We start from the raw sequence: 20,843 nt of genomic DNA, 5'->3' as shown, positions 1-20,843 counted from the left end.
GTCCATAACAGCGACACAAACTGTCTAAAATGGCAACAACAACAACAAAAAAAGCCAAAAAACAATAAACTGACATGTATGAAAATGCCTACGGCTAAAAAGACTCAAAACATGTCCATAGTGACTCAGAAATTGTCCAGAATAAATCAAGAATTGTCTTAACTGACAAAAATGTCTGAAATGTCCGGAATTATGAAAGCTGCCTAAACTGACTCAGACTTTGTCCAAAATGTTGTCTGAAACAACAAGAAATGTCCATAATAACTCCAAAGTTTTATGGAATCACTTGAAAACTATCTTACTTTAAATGTGTCCAAAATGGCGGAAAAATGGTCAAAAATGAGCCAAAATGGTTTAAAGCAGGGCTGTCAAACTCATTTTCATCCCGGGCCACATAAGCATTATGTTTGCTCTCAAAGGGCCAGTTGTAACTGTAAGACTGTTTAAATGGAACGACTCCTTAACATATTGTTAAATAATTGTCTCTGCATTTGATTGTTATTTATTATATGTACAACTATTGTGTATGCCTTTACCTAAAAGTATGTAGCAGGGCTCCAGACTAACTTTTCCAGTGGTAGCACTGGTGCTACCTACTTGATTCACTGGTAGCACCAGCTAATGATTTGGTGGTGGTTTAAAGTGACATTTACAAAAATGACTCAAACTTCACCACAGTCGCTTCAGATTTGTCCAAAATGTCCAACACTTTCCAGTTATGTCTCAAATGCCCTAAAATTTGTCAACAATTATCTAAATTGGCTGAAATGACTTAAAGTATCCAAAATCAATGGAAAGTTACCGGAAATGACTTGAAATTTGCCCAACATGACTAACATTTGCCTAAAATGACCTTAAAGTGTTGAGCGTTGTGGAGTGTCCCATCCACACGGTGAAGCGAAACCTACGCCCAGTTCCTTAACTTCACCCAGTGTCACCTCAGATCTGTTAGTCCAACAGCCGATATACAGCCGAGCTGCTGCTACAACAGAACTACTCTCAAAGGGGCCATTAGTAACACCGTGGTGACAGTTTTCAGTCAAAAAACAGAATGTGAGTTTTTGTCTCCGCAATTCGGCGCACGGTGAGACCTCCAGTTAAGGGGAGGAGGAAAAGCGCCGCCGCTCATTCGCTCTCTGAGGCAGCGTCCGCCGCACAGCAGCAACTTCAAAACACGGAGGAAACCCGGCGGAGAGGACGTGTTAGTGGGATACCGACGACCGACGGACACTTCACCTGCCCAGTGACATAACCAGCACACCGACAGGTAAGAACAGACAAGGGAATTGTATCTGTAACCGCAGCGAACACGGCTCCGTGTGCCGCCGTTAGCTAGCTAGCCGGCTAACTAACTAGTTCCCCGCAGCGGTTAGCTCGGTTCGGCTTGGCTCGGCTCTCCCGTCACAGCTGGCGAGGATCAGCGTGGAGTTTGAACCGAGGAGAGCCTCCTGTGTGGTGTTTACAGGATTACGGATTTAAAGATGAGCTCGTTAAACGTCGCTCTGTATGACCGAGCTAACGTCCGTCTGAAGGTGTTAGCTCTGTTTAACCAAAACACTTTAAAATGTGCCTCAATCAATGAACTCACGCGTTTCAAAGTGCGCTGATGTCATCAACCCGCCCGCACCGCGAACCGGACTAATGTTCACTGGTATCGGCTACATTCGCTTTTCCGTCCCCCAAACTTTCGGTTAGCTAACGCACCAGCTGAAAGTTTGCTGGCCTCCCTGAATAAGTGAGCTGGTTTGTGTCGCCGATAACAACACAAAGAGGCACAATCAAAAGTTGTGTAATGAGCTTAACTGGGGGGAAAGTGGGTCGCTAATAGCTAACTAGTCTTGGGGGGCTTGAGGTAACCAAAGCTGCTGTTAGCGCTTCGGGAAGTGTTGAAACAAACTGCCATTTCAGGCGACCTCCTCGCTCGGTTTCCAGCTGAAACAGGTTTGCTCTCCGCCGCTGTTTGACTTTATTCTCATGTGAGGCGCCTCTGCGGAACACAAGGCCGAGAACGGAGCCTCCTTCCCCCACTCGGGCTGCTCCTTTATTCTGCACATGGAGCAGCAGTTCATCCTGCTGGATGTTGTAATGTCACTGTGCGGTTGGTGTGATGCAGCGGGCACACCTACAACTGCTGGGTACCTGTAGTATCTGCCAGAGGAAACCTGTAACACCTGTGACAGGTGTTGAACAGCCCGCAGGCGTACAGCTGTCTGTTAGGACAGAACCGGAGCAGCAGCTAACCACCTCTTCTGTTGTTGATTATTTCCTCAGTCGGTCCGTTAGGTGTTTGGTTTAGAGCCCTGCGCAGGACTGTTTTCCTAATCCCACTTCCACTGGTTCTCTGAACATTGCTATAAACATTAATTTACCCAAAATGTGCTTAAGATTGTCTAAAATGACTCTGGCATTTTCCAAAATGAACTGAATATTGTTAAAGATGTCCAAAATGACTCCAATATAGTATGAAATTGCCCATAATGTTCAATTGCCTGATTGTTCAAAATGACTAAAATGATCCAAAATTATCCAAATATCATTCAAAGTGACTGAAGTTTGGCCAATAGCATTCAAAATGGTACAAATGACCGGACCATGGTCCAAACTGACTGAAACTGTCCACAAATGGCTAATGATTATCCAACATTGTCCATATTGACTCTGACAGTGTTCTAAATAACTAAGATAGTGTAAACTGACCAGACCATTTTTCAAAATGACTCAGAAACAGTCTTCAAATAACTGAAATTTACCTTAATGACTGACATTATTCTAAATAACTACAATGATCCAAACTGACCAGAATATTGTTCACAATGACCAAGCTTGTCTGAAATTACACAAATAATTACCAAAATATGACAGTGTCCAAAACACACTGCTTAGATTGTCTAAATAGAATATTGTTCTAAATTATTCTAGGATTTGCCTAAAATGACTTCCAAGATTACTCAAAGTATTGAAAGTGCTGAAACTCATACTCGGCATGAATGAAAACAAGGGCTGCACATAACAGTGATTATTCCTGCTGTTAATCTGTCTGTTGATCATTTTCTTGATCAGGAGTTTGGTCCAGAGCCCTGCTAAGAAATGCCTCCTTAATCCTGCTCAAATCAGAATCATTCATGGCTGCACTATATGGAGTTTCACTGACTTTGTCTTGTTCTGTTTCACAGGAAATACACATTATTTCACTATGTCAAGAAATAACAGAGATGCAAACCTGACGGTACTCACGTAGCAAGATCAGAACTACCTTCATAAGCACTAGTTAGTCTGGGACAGTATTCTCAGATTTCATGCAGTACTTGATATCTTGTTTATAATGTGTAGGAAGAATTCCTTCATCTTTAAAGTAGAGTTTACTTTGTCCAGCAAGCAACTCTTGATGCCAAAAAGTCCAGCTCTTTTCTATCTTTGTTAGCAGTATAGCACAGTATACAGATTAGAAAAGTATCACAGCATGCACTCGTTTCAGTATCGGTATATTCAGGCATGTATCCAAGTCAGAAATGTGGCGTCATGAAAATGCTGTGTCATTTATGGGGAAATATATCCACGTCAAGCTTGCTTTGGTTTTGTGTTGTAGAAACCTGCTTTAATTGTGTTTAAGCACACCAGATTTTGCCAGATTTTTGTTCCGCAGGACCCCAATCCCAACGCACGCTATTAATTTGGTCTATAAAATGTTGGAAAATGGGGAAAAATATCAATCAGTGTTTTCCCAAGAAAACAAGTGTTTTGTCCACAACGAAGGACGTTCAGTTTACAGTCATGGAAGAGGAAAGAAACCAGGAAATATTCACATTAAAGAAGCTGCAATCACAGAATTTATTTCTTTTTTTAAACTGTTTGAATCAATGAATCTGTCATTCGACTAGTTGTATTTCATTGTTAACAACTAATCAACAGTCTTATGAAAACCACACAACCATAATGAAATAAACTAGTTTTTAACTAAACAATTTCTTGAAACGCAAACGATTTAAGTTAGAATGGCTTAGATGTAAAAGCAATTATGCAGGTCCATTTTCAAACAAAATACTTACTACAGAGTCATCTGACTATGTGCAATCTCCACCTGTGGCTTTTCTACTTTTCTGTCTCTGTTACTTAATTGATCATAGAGCATTAAAGTTTTCACTCTACGCATAACCAGCTTACTTTTTAAACTGTTTTTGTGATCAGAAATGACAGATACAACATTTATAAAGCACTTCAATTTTATCAATCATTATTAACATGAACAGTTGCTGCTGGTGTCTGCTTTCTGTACTGCAGAGGGTTGGCTTTGTTCTGGTTTGTCTGACGGTAGTTGGCATTAGGAAAGTTTGTGAGATTGCGTTGTTGTGTGTCCAGCATGCGTACTAGTTTCTAATTTAACCTAACGTGACCCTACATGATCTATGAAGATGGAGATGCAGAAAATAGTAATGTATGGCAAAAATAGCTTAATATTTTAGAGACCCCCCAATATTTTATGTTTTCTGGGGAGCTCGTGTTATACAAAGAAGCTGAGCTCCCTGTGACTCCCCTGTAGTTCAGTCCGTATATGAACATCGGCAGCAGTTGCGGGTTGTTGCGTTATTAAGGGTGGCTGTGATGATAGAAGTCTGTTACACGAGTTAATTTCAGTAGTTTTTTGTTTTTTTTGGGGTTTTTTTAAACAGTTTTTGACTTTAATTGTAAAAAACTGTTTAATGTCATTTTATATATTTTCCCTGTTTTTTAGATGACAGATAACTAGTAAAATCACAAACTATTAATTAACTATTATTAAAATAAACTATATATTAAAAACAGGACAACACTGTAAATGTCAATATCAAAAATCAGTATATTTACTAATGTGTTCTTTTGCTTTTTTTTTTTTAACTGTATTTATAGCTGCTAAAAATACTATTTTCCAGATATTTGCTGTTATTTGAAAAAAAAAATATCGTCAATTATTTAAACATGGTTAGAAGAAAATACACTGTTATACCAGATTTTTGTTTTGTTTTATTTTTTTGCACTGTATTACATACCAAAATGATAAGAACAGGCTGGGTGCAGACCAGCTTCCCATACTCATGTGATTTCTGAAAATATGTCAACTGGTGATTCTTGCACAAGAAGTATTAAGGAGTAAAACGCAGACAAGTCAGCTGCTGTTTTTAGATTATGTGCCTTGTGCCAAACGAAAAATGTTGTTTGGAAAATTTACACTCAACATTTTGGACATCTGTTTTAAAGAATCCCGGCGTGAAAATCAAATTGTTGTCCTTGTTAACACGTCCATATGCTTCAGGGAGCTTCATTAAAAAGCAACTGGACTTCTCTTTTAGGTTGAGGTGAAATGTTTAAAAACAAATAAAAAAACTCTTATGAAGCTCCTTGGTTTGCCATGACCTGGGTGACTGAGAATCTACACAAACACATTTGTTTTTTTTGTTTTTTTACATGCTAGACAGAAATAAGCAGTCAACATCATGGCTGAGCATTTTCACATTGAAATTAAAGTGTATCAATGACAGTCTCCAAATCACAGATTTAGGCTTTTGGGGATCTTCCTGGCTTTCACCACACAATCAAACAATAAATTACCTCTCTTTGTCCTAAGAGTCTACACTCTCCAGTGTTGATTAAAAACCGTATGAAGTCCTTGTTAGTCAGCCTCATAATACGATGCAACATAAAGTATGTTTCCAGACTGGATTTTGTCGGTATCAGCTGCCAGACTTGGCTCATCTTTCTGCTTGGAGCAGCTGTTTACAGTCGCCTTAGGCCTGCTCACTGTCAGTCTTCCACAGCGTTCTTTTGTTTGCATAGACTAAATGTTACAGGAGCTGTGCTCTTGTTTCTTGTGGAAGTTGCTCCTTCGGTTTTGTTGTGGGTTGCACGGCCCCGTGGAGGCTTCCTCATCTCCATGGCTGTCTTTGCCCAGGCTGCAGCCCGCTGTGATTGGATAAAGGACTTTCCCTGGTGGGATGGAGGTGAGCAGTACGCTATGGAAACAGCGTGAGCAGCCAAAGGCAGACAGATGAGAAGAAAAAGTGGGAGGCAGGCGGAGGCAAATGTGTTTTTATTCCCTCCTTGCTCCTGTGTCCTGGCGGAGTGGGACTCTGGGGGGAACAGCCATGGAGACGTGTACCAGCTGCACCCGCCATGAATGGCCAGGGCTCAGGACGGGTTGCCATGACAAGAACGCTGGCACGCGTTGTTATGCAGACACGTCGTTTCTCAGGGCGTGTTTGCACATTATTTCATCGCCTGGTCGGGACTTGACAGAAAAGGCCTGCTTGCACAGACAGAATGTGAAAAACGTAAGAATATTCCTTGCTGTTGGTGGATTCGTATGGAAAAGCAGTGCTGTTGTGTAACAGTAGTTTGTGGTCTGCTGCTGTTCATTAAACATTTACTGTTCTTAAACCAATTTAAATACTCATTTTAGGTAGCTTATGCTCACAGGTGTCCAGTTGTAGAACTCAGTATCCAATATTCTGTGACTGAGCACAGGAGGCTGCAGTTTCAGGACCCCATTTTAAGGACCCTTGTTTTTGGTAACTGCTAAAGTGACATGATTTTAAAGGTCCACTTCATCCGAAATTGACTATTTTCTGTCCAAATATTTATAGTTTAAAAAAAATTATCCCTCACAAATAGTATGCCATATATTTAATAGGTTTATTATTCTATATGTGTATAAAAAAATTTTCTGAATTTTGAGTTGTATTAAGATTTTAGATATGCACCTCATTTTTTGCGCACTGGATATTTATTTTTACATTATATATTTTGTAAATTTTTGCACACTGCATATTATACACTACACATTATTATTAGTAATTTTCTGAAAAGGATCAATATTACCTGATTGCCTAATAACACCCAAACGCAGTGCTTTTCTAACAAATGAATTTATTGAAGCAAAATACTGCTTTATGTACAAGTACATAAAGTTTTAGGGGTTTTTAATGGCTGATTGTTTCTTCTATTTATATACAGCATATATATACTGTAGGTTTTGTCTATATATTATTAAATATATATAAATAAATATATATAGAGAGAAACAATCTAGAAATACTAACTCCCATTTGCAGCTTTTACAGTTTCGTGCTCTAATAAATGGTATAATTTTGGCAAAAAAAAAAAAAAAAGCCATTCATTTCAGGGTTTTGGAATTCAGAGGCATACAGTATACAAACATGTTGTTGTTTGCCCCAGCAAAACAATTAGAAAGCTGTAAGTGACCAGGAAAGACTCTTAAACCTTGCTGTCTGAAAATTAGGTGTGGACTTCTTAATTCAGTCTCTCCGAATGAGGAGAAGATGACGCAACGCAGTTATTAATTCCTGTTAATGCTGTTTGGCAGACTGAATGGAAACAACTGATAAGGCTTCCTGTGGAAGGTTTGCTGCACTGATCTCTTTGCTACTGTGAACTGTCCTTTTCTGCCCACATTTGTGATCATGGGGATGTTTTTAGGTTTGTTGTGCAGATACCGGCCTGTTTGCAGAACTACTAGGGAAAAAACACTGCAGCCAAGGTCAAATCTCCGGGGGAAATACATCAGCGCATTCACTCCAGACTTTGCACCACAGCTCTGCTCTAACAAGCTAACAGGAAGCCAGGCTCGATCCTGAGAGCTCTTGTTGCTGGTGATGATGCCTGACGCCCAGTTTTTCAGCAGTGACGCAAACAGCCAGAAGTTGCAGGGTGGGGGATGTTCTTTGTAAAATTGCTCGCCGCTAAGCATGAACAAAATATCCTCAGTATATTCTTTCAAGATGCCAGTCTCTGTCGTTATTAGGAAACAAAGCCATAATGACAATGAACTTTATGACAAATGCATTTGTTCTGCTTTTGGTTCAGCCCTCATCTGCACCATCATTCTACCAACCAACACCCAGTACTGCAAAGAAACTACATGTTCCACAGAGCTCTGAGATCACCACTCTACCTGCAGCCTTATTGGCCTGAATGAGCTTTAGGTCAAATAAGTAAATAGGCACATATATACACAACTGAGATGCCAAAACTACTCTAAAATACTGTATATATTATATATATATATATATAATACTATATAAATTAATACCAGTGTTTCCTGCCTCCATTCCTAAATCCTAGCCGCTGCTCCTTCAATTTTTAATGTTTTAAAATTTTTGTTTTTGTTGTCGCAAATACACCACCACCGCAATGTCTCTACCTTCACAGCAGAGTCCTGCACTGGGTCGGGTACTCGCGAGTACTAAAGTAAACGACAGACAACTATCTTGTTCAGTGTTTACTCTTCGGGGTGTTCATGCAACATTAATTACTGGCAAGTACTAAGGTAAATTACAGAATACTATCTTGCTCAGTTTCTACTCTTTGGGGGGTTAATACGGCGTTAATTACTCGTGCGAGCTCAGAGAGTGACATCACATCCAGCACCATGCTCCAGGTCAGAGGGTCAGAGGAGGGTCGTCTTGGAGAATAGGTCGGGGACTTACCGGAGGACAGGTACACTTATTAGTTTAAGATAGCTCATAATAGATTTTACAAGTCAAATAGACATTCGCAAAATATTGATGGCCAGCTGACGTTACGCTTGAGTTAATTGGGCCCGGTGCCAACTTAGTGTCGCTAACGTGAGTAAACTAACTGATAGCATTAAGCTAACATCTACACGCCATGATAGAACTGCTGACTGCATCTTCAGATGAGCTTGTTCACATATTTCTCCAAGAAGAGAAAGACACCTGATGAAGTTGATGCTAGTCAGGTATCATTAGTCTTTTACTGACTCATAAATGATGATGGTCAGGTAAAAAATAGTGTTCACACCTCAATGAGATGTGATGTGAGTGTAAATGATGTAAGGTTAATGTTTTGTGTAATCGTATAAGACCAGTAACATTAGAAAGGGAGGAGCAGTGGACAGCAGCAGACATTTAATAATATATCATCAGACACAAACCAGAACCAATTTTAAATGATTAGGGTGTAGGAAATTGAGTGAAACAATCTCATTGTTTCTATTTGTAGGTGAAGACTGACTTGAGAAACAGGCTGCCGGGGATCAGCTTGCATCATGTATGCTGCTGAGCCTCTCAGAGAATTTCCCTACAACAGATCCTTAGAGCTCTTTTATAAAAAAAAAAACAAAACAGAAAAATTAATTGTACTGAGCCTGGATGCAAACTTTGCCACTGATTCTACAGCCCATCAAGAAATTATTATTTATTGTTTTCATTTTTATTTACTTAATTTTATTGTTTTATTTTTTGTTCTTTTAATTTTTACATTCAGCCTTTAAAAAGCCATTTTCAACTGGCCATTCAATAAATAGATTATAAAAGTAAAATCTGCAGTCAAGAGTATCATTTGTTTCTGCCGCCACAGCTCTCGGAGAGCCTGCCCCCGCTGCTGAAAAAAAGTCCTAGAGGAGACACTGAATACTATAAAATAATGATCTTAGATTTAAAAAAAAGAAATTAAACTTAATATTATACAAGATAATGTTCATTTATAGATATATTTGGTTTCTTTTTCTGTTTTTTTTTGTCCCTAATTGTGTCTGTTTTTAGAAATCTATTTACAGTATTAAAACTAAATCTACATATTTTGTCTATATTCTGAGCAAATGGTTGAATTTGGTAGTTTGTGAATTTAGTTGAACAATTTTTTTATACTATATGCTTCAATAATTTTTAACTATTACTAGATTTAAACACTTTTGTAATTTTATTTTTACTGTATTTCACAGATGGATTAAAAGTCTAACATTATAGGCTTTTTTTTTTCTTTAAAGTGGTCATGTTAGTTGCTGCGTTGTGATATAATAACTGTTCTGTGTTATTTTATGTTATTCTAAGCTTTGACACCAGCATTTGTATTTTCACAGCAAATTTCAAATATTGATTATCTTGGATTGCTAATCTGTTGACTGTAAGAGGTCACGTAACATCTGTGATTTGGAAAAGGCTCACATTCTTAAAGCTGGATAAACAGCAGTATCTGTTGCAGGCTATTCAAGTAATCTGTGCATATGATGAAACACAGCAAACCTTTTCCATCAGTGTCAGCATTTCAATCCTACCGAGTTCACAACAAACTGAAGTCTCAGTATCAGCAGCCAGGCTCACGTGGTAACATTTAATTAGACCACAGCAGTCGCTCATGTCAGTCATTATTAATCTTTTCTGTGCTAAGAGTCTATTTATATACTTCTATTTGTTCTTATCTGGCACATTAAAGTGAATACAGCTGCTACTGTACAGAAACTGACATATTTTGTGTGATGCTGATATAAGTTCCTGTTGCGTTGCTGAGGTTGCGTGTTGGCTGCAGAGTGAATCGAGTCATTGATTCAAAAATGAAAGATAGTTTGTAACCGAAGCAAATCTTAATTTGATTTATTTAGAATTCAATGAACTGAAAACACCCTCGAACGTAGCATTAAAAGCTTCCTACCAAAGCACATGACTGAGTGTTTCCTGCCTCTGTAGTAATATTATTTGTATGTTCTGGGAATGTTTATAGCCAAATTGCACAGCTCTACTGTATGTAGGAGATGTTTGGTAAAATTAGCTTCATTTTCCCTTTAATTTTTACAATATTGCACCACACATTGTGAATATTTACTGTGTATTCAGCTTTCCTCTCCCGTCTCCTCCTCTTCTTTCACCATTCCTCTGTTTACAGATAATGACCATGTAGTCTTCTCTCATCTTCGTATAACTGCAGTGGACAAAATATAAATATATTACTTTCCAATATACCACAACATTAACTAAAGCCCAGAGGAATTATCCAGCTCATGTTGCATGACCTCTCTGACAGGGTGTGAAGGTTTGTTCCAATAAATGTCTCAGCATGCCTGGTTAATAACGTTACCTAGCAAGTTTATCCATAGCTCTGTGTTTAAATTTGTGTGGCATCATCACAGTTTTACAAACTGATTTCTGCATTACTGTCTCTTCTCACTGATCACTGATGCACGTTGATGAAGTCAGTTCCAGTTATCTGAGCCCAGGACACAGTTTATTCAATCACACTGTTTGAGTTTAACTCTCTGAACCCCAAGCAGCTTCTCTGCGATTTCTGCTACTGTGGGCTCTTTTTTTTTTTTACTGCAATATAAAGTCCTGCACCTTTATGGCAACGGAACAACCATGGTTAGAATCAGATAAATCATAGAACAAGGGGAAAACGTATTTCTTTGATTATTCAGATTACAAAAAATTAGAAAAAATAAATAAATAAAAATGAAGTCAACATGTCTGCGTTGTCAGCACAGGCTGCAGTTAAGCTGAAAATTCTCCAAAACACTTTTGTTATATGACTATTGGTCACAGCACAGTCAGTCATGACTTTCCTGTTGCACCGAGCAGTGTAGGAGTTTAGGTTTTTTACAGAATCTGGTTCAAAGACTGTATTTTAATGAGATGTGTGGAATAAAGAGATTTTGATGAAGAATACTGATTTTAAGCCTAGATTTGATTATTTTTCCTGACCAAACTGGAATTACTACTGTTTCTGCGTTTTCTCTGATAAATTGTGCAATTTTAGCATTTTTTTAAGTAGCAGACCGTTATGTGAGTTTCAAGAGTTAATCACAACACCTTACTGACTGATGCAGAAATGTGAATAAGAATTTAATTTGTCTTTTTCCCCATGTAAATGTTACATGATCATAGCGGCATTTGGTTTTGTAATAGCAGCAACTATCTTTCCATTTTTTTTAACCTTTCTTTTTTCTTCTGCCGTGCAATTTAAATTTTTTTATTTTTTTTTTAATTGAAGGATACCCAAGGGAGTGTACATTTATGTATGAGCTGCCATTTCAAAGGCCATCTTCTTCCTTATTTTATCCTTAGATGTGTATAAATGTAGTAGTGGCCTCATGTTTCCCACACTTAGATACATGATCAATAGATAGAGTTTAGCAGAATTAAGGAGAAGCTCACACATCAACACTGAGCTGGTGACACCTGCAGCCAGATGTGACGCCTCATCCTCTGTGCTTCAGAGGGTTGAAGAGCTTAAAGCCTTTGCCAACACTGCAGTCTAAACAAGGTTTTGTGGTTCTCTGCCCTCCATTTTTCTGGATTCTTAGTGAAAATACATTAAACACAATTGTTTAGCATTTCTATGTTTTTGTCAGTATTTACTGAGTAAATTATGGCCTCTTGAGCTTTACAGCTGTTGGCTAGAACATGCATCGACTCTAAGGAATTTTAAAAGTCAATAGCCGATAGCTTCTGTTTCCTTTTCTTGGTTGCATAAATGCTGTTTTGAAGGCAGTTGTGGTCTGTTTTCAATAGAGAAAAAGTGTACTGATGTGGGGACAGTGCTTCGTTCTTTTGATTTGAACCAGCTGCTGCTGGAATTTCTGGCTCAGATAACCAGCAACTGTAAAATAACCTGCAAGCAGTTGCTGTTGAAAACGGGATGATTTGTGCGTAAATACTGCTGATCAGTTCCAGTCCATGGAACCGGCTGCTCTGCCTGTTGGATAGGAGTAAATAATGTGGGGTGGGGTGATTTTGTTGTTAAGACCAATGGAGAATTGTTAGAAATGTGTGGTTCGGTGAACCTCCTCTATCTTCTATGCTCCACTGTGCTCTCATTTACCTTCGTCTTGTGTCCATGTTACAGCCTGCCTGGAGGTGGCCAAGACATCACATGAATGGTACCCATCTTCCACAGGTCCCAAGCAGGGACAGAATTATTTACACGATTTACAATATATACAAGAACAAGGAGTCAAGCCTTAATTTCAGTGTGGAAACAGGCCAAAACAACAACCTGGAGGATCAGTTTTGCAGAATCAATAAACCTGGGTAACCTTGCCAAAAGTAACAAACTAAAATACAACCACTAGCCTTTCTAGCTAACGATTCGTCAGTTTAAAATTCCGTTCACTTTGTGGTTCAGGTTTCTTTTGTGTAACTGATTTTCTGTTGTTGTACCTCCATATATCTCATTCTCATGACCTCTCTTGAACACCCGCAGAGAATTTCTTGAAATTTTGCACATATATTCTCTTGCACTCAGTGATAAACTAATTAGAATTTGGCAGTCTGAAGTCACTGTGATCTTTTGCACTCATGGTGTCTGCTAAGATAAAGTAATTACATTTAATATCCAAAAGATCAAAGGCCAACTCTGTAATGTACTGCAGAAACATTTTTCTGGTGTTAATTCAGTGCCGTCACTCAGGAGCAGGAGGAGAGATGGATGCAAACTGCTGTCTGATTAGTTGGTGGAGGTCTACATTTATATTCCATTTTATTCCACAGTGAACTGAATGTCTTTGGGTTTGGGACTCTTTGTTGGGCAAAAATAAAAATTTAAAGACTGATTTTTTCCCCCCCATTATTTTCTTCTTATTTTTTTAAGCTAATTGGACAGCCAAAGTTGTGTCTTTGAGGCCCATATACTTTTATTTAGAGTGAGATGCAAATTTTTCCCTTGCGTCCAATCAGTTGGTCGGTGCCATTTCAGTCCACCGAGGTTTTCTTTGGTTCAGTGCAGCTCTGCTCACTCTGTGGCTGCTACGACTGTCAGTATGGCTGTTCAAATCCTACAGGGATGCTGACTGTAACATACAGTCCCTGGATGATGTTCTAAATATATAACTTCCATCCCTCTATACCCTTCCCCCTTTTATTTTCTTGTTTCTTCATTCTAACCCCCATCTTGGCCCTCTCGGCTCCTCTTAAACTCATTCATGTGTGTGCAAGCATGCATGTGGACTTACCATATATATATGTAATATTAATGCCCCGAGGGCAGAAAAAAAAATGTCGCTTTTGTCAGCTGTTGTGTGCCAAGGCTGTTTAAAGCCCACATTGCACCATGAAGTAAAAAATAAGAAGAAAATGCATGGGAGCAAGATCAAAAAATGCTGGCTTTGCGGTGCTGGAGTATGTTATGTGATGCCAAACTGGCCTCTCTTTAAACTCTAAATGTGAAGAGGAAGGATGTCCGTGCAGGAGAGACAATGAAAAGCCCAAAGTAAAAACCAGACAGTCGCTCGTCCTCTCCTTTCCAGTTCCACTAGCTTTGCTTTGTCCTTCTCTGTTTTCAATTTAGTTTCTCTGCATTTCAGCCGACGGAAAGATTTATCTGCATTGAGGTTTTTTTTTCTCTGGCTGACAGTGAGCCTTCAGAGGGTTGAACGATCATGACAGTGAACATGATTAGTCTGTGCATGTGCACAGTGAAGGCAGTGAGTCTGTGCTACTGTGTTTGACAGAAATCTTCCTCTTCCTGTTATGAAAAAAAACATATACCCACCCGCCACCACCCCCAAATATTCGTGATATTCGTCATTAATTATATCCGGAGCACAGAGATGGCTTTTCGGACCACCCCTAATGTCCATTATGCTTCAGTAAATGAAACCCCAGTGAACCTTCTGCTCTGCTCCATTTTTACTTGTAAGTTGTGATTCTACAATTCAAAACAAGACACTTGTCATCTTGTGATTTTGGAGCCACTAATCAACATTTTTGATCATTTCCTAAGATTCCTCTATGCAAGAAAAACTCTTGGCCTTTCTATATGCATGTTAAGTCAGCCCCTACTGCTCTGTCATTGTATAAACCATCTCAGGTGCATTACAGCCCTGCAGCGCTAAGGCAGACTGCTGTTTGTGTTGAATAACATTTACATTTTGTCTCTGCTTCTTGGTCATGTGGGTGAAGTTTACGCACCACAATGTTTGGTTCTTAAAAGACTGAGACGTTAAATCTAGTGAACTGGAAAGAGCATTTAGTAAGCCTTAGTGATTATTTCAAGGAAGATTACTGTTTTCCCAATCGCTTCTTTCAGTGCTGCGGATCACATATGAGTGCTGGAGATGAATTCCCTTCCGGTGGGATTAGCCAGTCTTGATGACATGATCTTTATAAACCATATCTATAATCTATAGGGTTATTATAGGAGGCAGACCAACGGAGAGGTCAATCTCCCATCTGCTCACTGTTCTACAGATGAAAATCATCTGAAGCGGCCGGCAGAGGCTTTCCTCTTCGTTTGATCTACATCCCCTCAGAGAAAAACCTTTTATTGTCCTTGAGTTGAAAATCCACACAGTCAGCTGTCGAAGTAAAACACAAGAAATGCATAAATGCTGCAGCTACAGCATGAGTTTGTCAGATATCATCAGTATGTTTGTGTAGTTGATCAAGTAGGCCGTGTGTTTTGCATTTAAGCTCTATTCACCATGTTCACAGAGGAGACATGGGACGGTGTTGATGCTGTGAGATTTGTTTATGATCTGTGTGATTATAAGGGCTCAGCTAATGATTATTTTTGTTCACGATAAACCCTCAGTAACAAAATGGTTGCCTGTTAGCAAACTAAATATTTATAGTGTGTGGAGCCTTCTCCATTTTTCTCCAGTGTTGGTTACACATGTGGGCACTTGGAAAAATGTTGTACATGTTGTTTCCAGGCTATCTTAAATTTTAGTAAAAATAAAAAATCTAAGAAATTCAATTCAGGTTTTCTCTCGTTCTATTCATGGGTGTGCTGTTTCCATAGAAGTGCGGGACTTCATATTGCAGTGAAAAATTAGTCTCGTCTGCACACCAGAGTGCTCATTATGCATTGTGTTCCCCCGAGTGATTAGCATGACATGCTCTAAGTGCTGAAGATGTCAACACAATGCTGGTGATTCGGTCGGGATAAACTGAAGAGGCATTAAAGCTGCAGCTTGATGGGCTTTCATTGATATCTGACTTCTTTTGAAATCATTCTTTATAGCCAGCCAAACTAATAAAAGGAAAAACGTTTCTGCCTGCAGATGTTGTGCATCTTTGACTGAAAGCATTTGTTAGAAGAGATGTCACAATGCCAGAAATTTGACAACAATCCCCCCCAAAAAAGACAAATTCATGTTTTTTGGTGTATGCTGTTATTTAAAAACTGAACAGTAATGACAGCAGCCTGCTAATGTTAAGAGCAACATCCAAGTCACATTATGAGCTATCGCTACTAAATAATGTGGTGGAGCAATGCTACTTGGGGTGATAATGATTTATCATTGATTGATTAATTGCTGTTGTTAATTAAAATATTACAAATATATTAGTAAGTTAGGAGAAGAACATGTATGTCAGAAATGTGTTGTAGATTAACTGTAGCACCTGGTTGTTCCACAAAGTGCCGCCTCTTGTTAATTAAGAGGCTGTAGACTGTAGTTTGTTCGTGGTGGTCACTGTGACTACAAGCAGCTCATTTTGACAACCAGAGAGCATTGTGGGGGTTAAGCTAGCTACAGGCCACCACAACAACGTCTTCTGCGGTGGTTAATGACTTCTGGGCAAATCTCACATCGACTACCTGACTAGGACAGCATTTTCATGGCTGGGTGGCGAATGTAACTTGGCTGCTTTTGGAGCAAGTGTCCATGGTTAAAAGTGACTGTTTTAAAAAATAGAGTGGCATGCTCTCTACATCATTTATTTTTAACAATTATTTGAATATTAGTTGACATAACTGCTGACTATTGGTTAAGAAAACTGCTTGAAGTTTGTGTCTGTAATTGTGACAGCAAATGCAGTTTACCAACAAGAACATGTCAAGATGAGAATATTTTGACATGTTTTAAAAGAGCCCATATTCTGCACGTTTATGGTTCATAACTATATAATTGGTGTCTACCAGCTTTACAAGCTTTAAAACTAGGGTAGAGGGCTTTTTTTTTTTTTTGGTCATTAGGCAAAAATTCCATACTATGCTAAGAGCATTTTAAATCAGGCAAATAAATCAATTCCTGTTTTTGTGCTTCACAAAATCTAATCTGTGATGGATACTTCACAGGTCTTCTCACCAAGAGCTGGTGAGACACTGTAAAGAGCAGCAAAGTGAAGAACTGAAAGTCTCTTGTCTTAAATTCTGCATACAGGTCTGGACATCTGTTGCTACAGACAAGTTTGGACACAAAAAAAAAAAAGTTAAATATTTGTATTTTTTTCTGTGTAACACCTTTGACACTTGTTTCCAGGCATTTTCCAAGTTTTGTAAAATAAATAATCCAACTATTTTATGGTGCTACAGTTATATCATACTTCACCAAAGACATTTCTGAGTTCTCTCTACATTCAGCCATGGTTGTGTTGTTTCCACAAAGGTGCAGGACTTTATATTATAGTGAAAAACGAGCCCACAGTGAGGCAAAAATGTGACAGGAGCTAACAACACTCAGAAACTGCTCGGAGTTCAGAGTTAAACATGAAGACATGGCTGTTGTTGTTCTGTTTGCATACCTTTCATTCACTATTAGAGGTTTTTTTTAAAAAAAAACAACAAATTTTGAAGTGTAAGCTGTAAAATCAGTATTGGTACAGTGGAAGGTGTAGGTGAGGGGCTGCGCCCGCTGTTTAAAACTATTGTTTTTCAGTCAGTCTCTCTCTAGCAGTCTTGTAGCATTCAGAGGGATTAGGATTAGCGGTCTGGCTACTTTAACAAGCACTAATTGATTTGCAGCTAAGGATGTGTTGGATACTGCAGCAGACAGCAGCAGAGCTCGGGGTTACACGAGGTCGGGAAGCACAACATTGCAGCAGCCTGCAGCAGCGTTGAAAGTTTTGGCCACACTGCGGTGTGTGACTTCCCGTCTGCCATCCGCTGTGGGCAGCACGCCTCTCTTTGGGGAGGCCTCTGCTCTGGAGGCCACGCTGGGCCTGATTAGTCAGGGCTGTCCAGCTCTGCTGTTGGCTCTCATGTAAACAAACACAATCCATTTGTTTGGCCTGCACTGTACACAATAGGTCATTGTTTACATAGGAAAAAACACAGCACTGTAAGCACAAAATCGCTGATTTCAACAGTTTCAGCCGAAGAGCGTCAGCCAGCCTAACTGCCCCCCCTTCCTCCTCTGTGTTGTCTTTCAGAGCCCTGCTGGTCCAGTTCTCGTCCATCCACTGGCTGTCGAGCTGCTCCAAGAGTCTCCGAGCTGTGGATTGCATCATGATGGGACAATAGTGGTGGGAATCAAAGCTAGCCCTCCTCCTCTTTCTCCACCTCCTCCCCCATTTCTTTTTCTCTCACAGAAACCCTCCCCCCTAACAAATACACAAACCCTGACCACTCCTCCCACGCTGGTCATGCTCCACTCCCCCCGTCGCTCCAGCCAGTCAGGCAGAGAGTCGATGGAGACTGTGTAATCCTCTGTAAAGTAAAGGCCCTCTACGGCTGCATATGCTCCCTTTTGTCATGGCGGCTGTTGTTGTTGCAGAGGCCTCCCTCAGGAGAGAGCATGAGGGAGAACAGGAGGCAGCGTAAAGCTCACAAAGGAAGGACGAGAGAGCGAGAGAGGCTGCCGTTTGTTTGACCGCAGGAGAATGAGCTTCACGTGGCAGCCGCTGGAATTCAGTGGAGGTGAAACTACATGATGTGGCATCATCACCCCTTGCTGAACACACATCGGACCAACAGTCAAGTCTGGAGATATTTGCCACCTGCTGACCAGCAGCAAGGAATGCAGTAAAGCACACAAGTTGACAAGACTTTTTTTTTTTTTTTCTTGTGTAGAATATTTTTCTAACTTACCTTTTCTTGGTGATCTTTTCAGTCACAGCCTACCAAAAGTGCCTTTTTTTCTATGTTTTTTCTTTTTTTTCAAAACCCATTTTGCTCCACATTCACAGATTATTAACTTGACAAACACATTGTGGATCTCTGTTTATCTGACTGTGTGTGTGTGGGTAGTATCAGCCACGACACCAGCCTGCATTAGACTTGACAATCATCAGCTGCATGAGGAGTGTTCACTGAACCCCAGCAGAATATCATTAAGGGTTCAGGCTGCTCCACATCACTGCCTCCGCCGGACCGCTCCTGTTCTGACAACGCTGCGCCGTCGCCATGGTGAGCATCCAGTCCAAATGGCGCTACCTCTTCATGTTCCTGGGCATCCAGCTGGTGGTCATGGCGCTGCTGTCCCGAGAGGGCTACCAGAAGAGGGTCACCTACTTCATCCGAATCTTCCGCAAACCCGACGCATCAGGTTTCTCGGGCCGCAACCACTCGGCAGCCGGCATCAACGGAGGGGATGTGTACGCCAACCTCTCCCATCTTTCCAAAGCTCACATCCATGCAGATGAGATGCCCTACTGCCCCAAGAAGTCCCCTTTTGTCAGTGAGTGATCTTTTTTTTTCCTTTCTACTCGTGTGTCATTTATTTTATGAATTATTACTGCAGGAAGGTGCAAGGTAGCAACAACATCTACAGGTATGGGCTGGCAATCAACACCTTCAGCCTCTCTGTTTCCGATACAGCGTCCAGTCCAACAGTTTGGACCGCTATGCTAACTCCAAATGACCCAAAAGAGCAACAGTTAGTAGTTACTAGACGCAACTCCAGTTTTATATAGGAAATGGATCAATTTACATTTGTTATGTTAGCTTATATGGTGATTTTTAGGTTCCTGATTGTGATGTTAGAGAGGAGAAGACTGGACGAAGACACTGAAAGAGCAAAAAAGTGCTGCCCTCTGCAAGTTTAACCCTGACTCCCAAACCCCACTGAGTAGTTTTCAAAGGCATGTTGTCTTTAAAATTTGAACCATTAATCAGCCAAAAACTGTTAAAACAGAAAGAATCAGCGGTTTTCAAAGACACTTAGAATAGTTATATTCTAAGTGTCTTATTTAAAAATTTGCCAAAAGTAAACCATTTGTTCTAGACAGATCCTGTAAAAAAAAAAAAAGGAAGTTGAAAATTCTAAGCTACTTTGAGAACCCTTGAAGCCATAACTGACTCAGCTGTGACCAAATGGGTCTGTAACGCTTACTTAGAAATATGAATAAGAAATGCATTTGCTTTTCTTTTCCAACTGCAGTGGGTTTGTGTTGTGAGATTAACCCTCTGAATCCCAGAAACCCATTATACTTTCAAAAAAGAAAATTGCCAAAAATACACCATTTATCAGAACAAGACAATGTTTAAACAGTCATAATAGTCCCATTTTTTATTTTCTGTCAGTCCTCGAACTAACCGTGAGCAATGTTTGGTTTGGTCAGAAAAAAACAAAACAAACAAATCTCGCTTAAAATTGGGATACATTGGGACTTAGCTGTGACCACCAGTCACATTACAAAAATTCAGGGACTTCTCGACTGAAGTGCAGGTTGTGTTTACACAGAGCAAAAAGGTAATGAGTATGGACACAAATTAAAAAAGTAAGTAGAAAAATATCTATAGTATGTAGAGCCACCATTTTTTTTCATGGTTGGTAACACATGTGGACCTGTGTAAAATTTGTATATGTTGATTACAGTTTTTTCCCCCCCATTTTTGTATTAATATATAATAGTAATAATAAGATGAAGAATACTTATTATTATTGTTATTATATATAATACTTATATAACGCTTTTCAAAACACTTTACAAGACGCTTTACAAAGTAGTAGGCGAGAAGTTACCGTAATATTCACATTTGAAGAAATTCTGCCTGTTTTTCATCATCTCTTTATCCTGCATGTTTTATTTGATAATGTGCCCAAATTAAAGCGTTGGAATCAGATTCTTTTAAAAAGAAATTGGTTTAACTGAGTTTTCAGGTGATCTGCAGGTAGTGTTTCCACAGAGCAGAGGGGTAACAACAAGAGAGATGGAAGAAAATTAAACATACTGGAATATTATTAATCAAATAAATGCAGCGTGGCAAATTGTTGGAAGTTACATTTAGCATGGTGAAACATCACAACGCACAAAGATTTAGGACATCCCAAACAAACTTATTGTCTTCACCGTGCAGCTGAAGGTAGATATGTCTTTCCTCCATGTATCTGTCTGAATACAACATAGATCACTGTGGTGCAATAATGAATCGACTGATCCTGATAGTGGTTTTAT

At 39.5% G+C, this 20,843-nt stretch overlaps 1 protein-coding gene across 1 annotated transcript in view; it reads left to right on the top strand.

The window, feature by feature from the left end:
- The first annotated feature begins 926 nt into the window (after positions 1-926).
- The window catches only part of LOC103363677 (beta-1,4-galactosyltransferase 3), a 33,447-nt gene continuing 13,530 nt past the window's right edge, over positions 927-20,843 (top strand). Inside the window, exons 1-2 of the mRNA XM_008290528.1 lie at positions 927-1,267; positions 17,877-19,123. Of these exons, the coding sequence (XP_008288750.1) occupies positions 18,850-19,123 (274 nt within the window). The 5' untranslated portion in view covers positions 927-1,267; positions 17,877-18,849. The remainder of the gene's footprint in view (positions 1,268-17,876; positions 19,124-20,843) is intronic.

Source organism: Stegastes partitus, unplaced genomic scaffold, assembly GCF_000690725.1.
Source record: "Stegastes partitus isolate 25-593 unplaced genomic scaffold, Stegastes_partitus-1.0.2 Scaffold680, whole genome shotgun sequence".
Lineage (NCBI taxonomy): Eukaryota > Metazoa > Chordata > Actinopteri > Pomacentridae > Stegastes > Stegastes partitus.
Note: the sequence above shows the minus strand (reverse complement) of the source record. Positions and strands in the feature narration are given on the sequence as shown.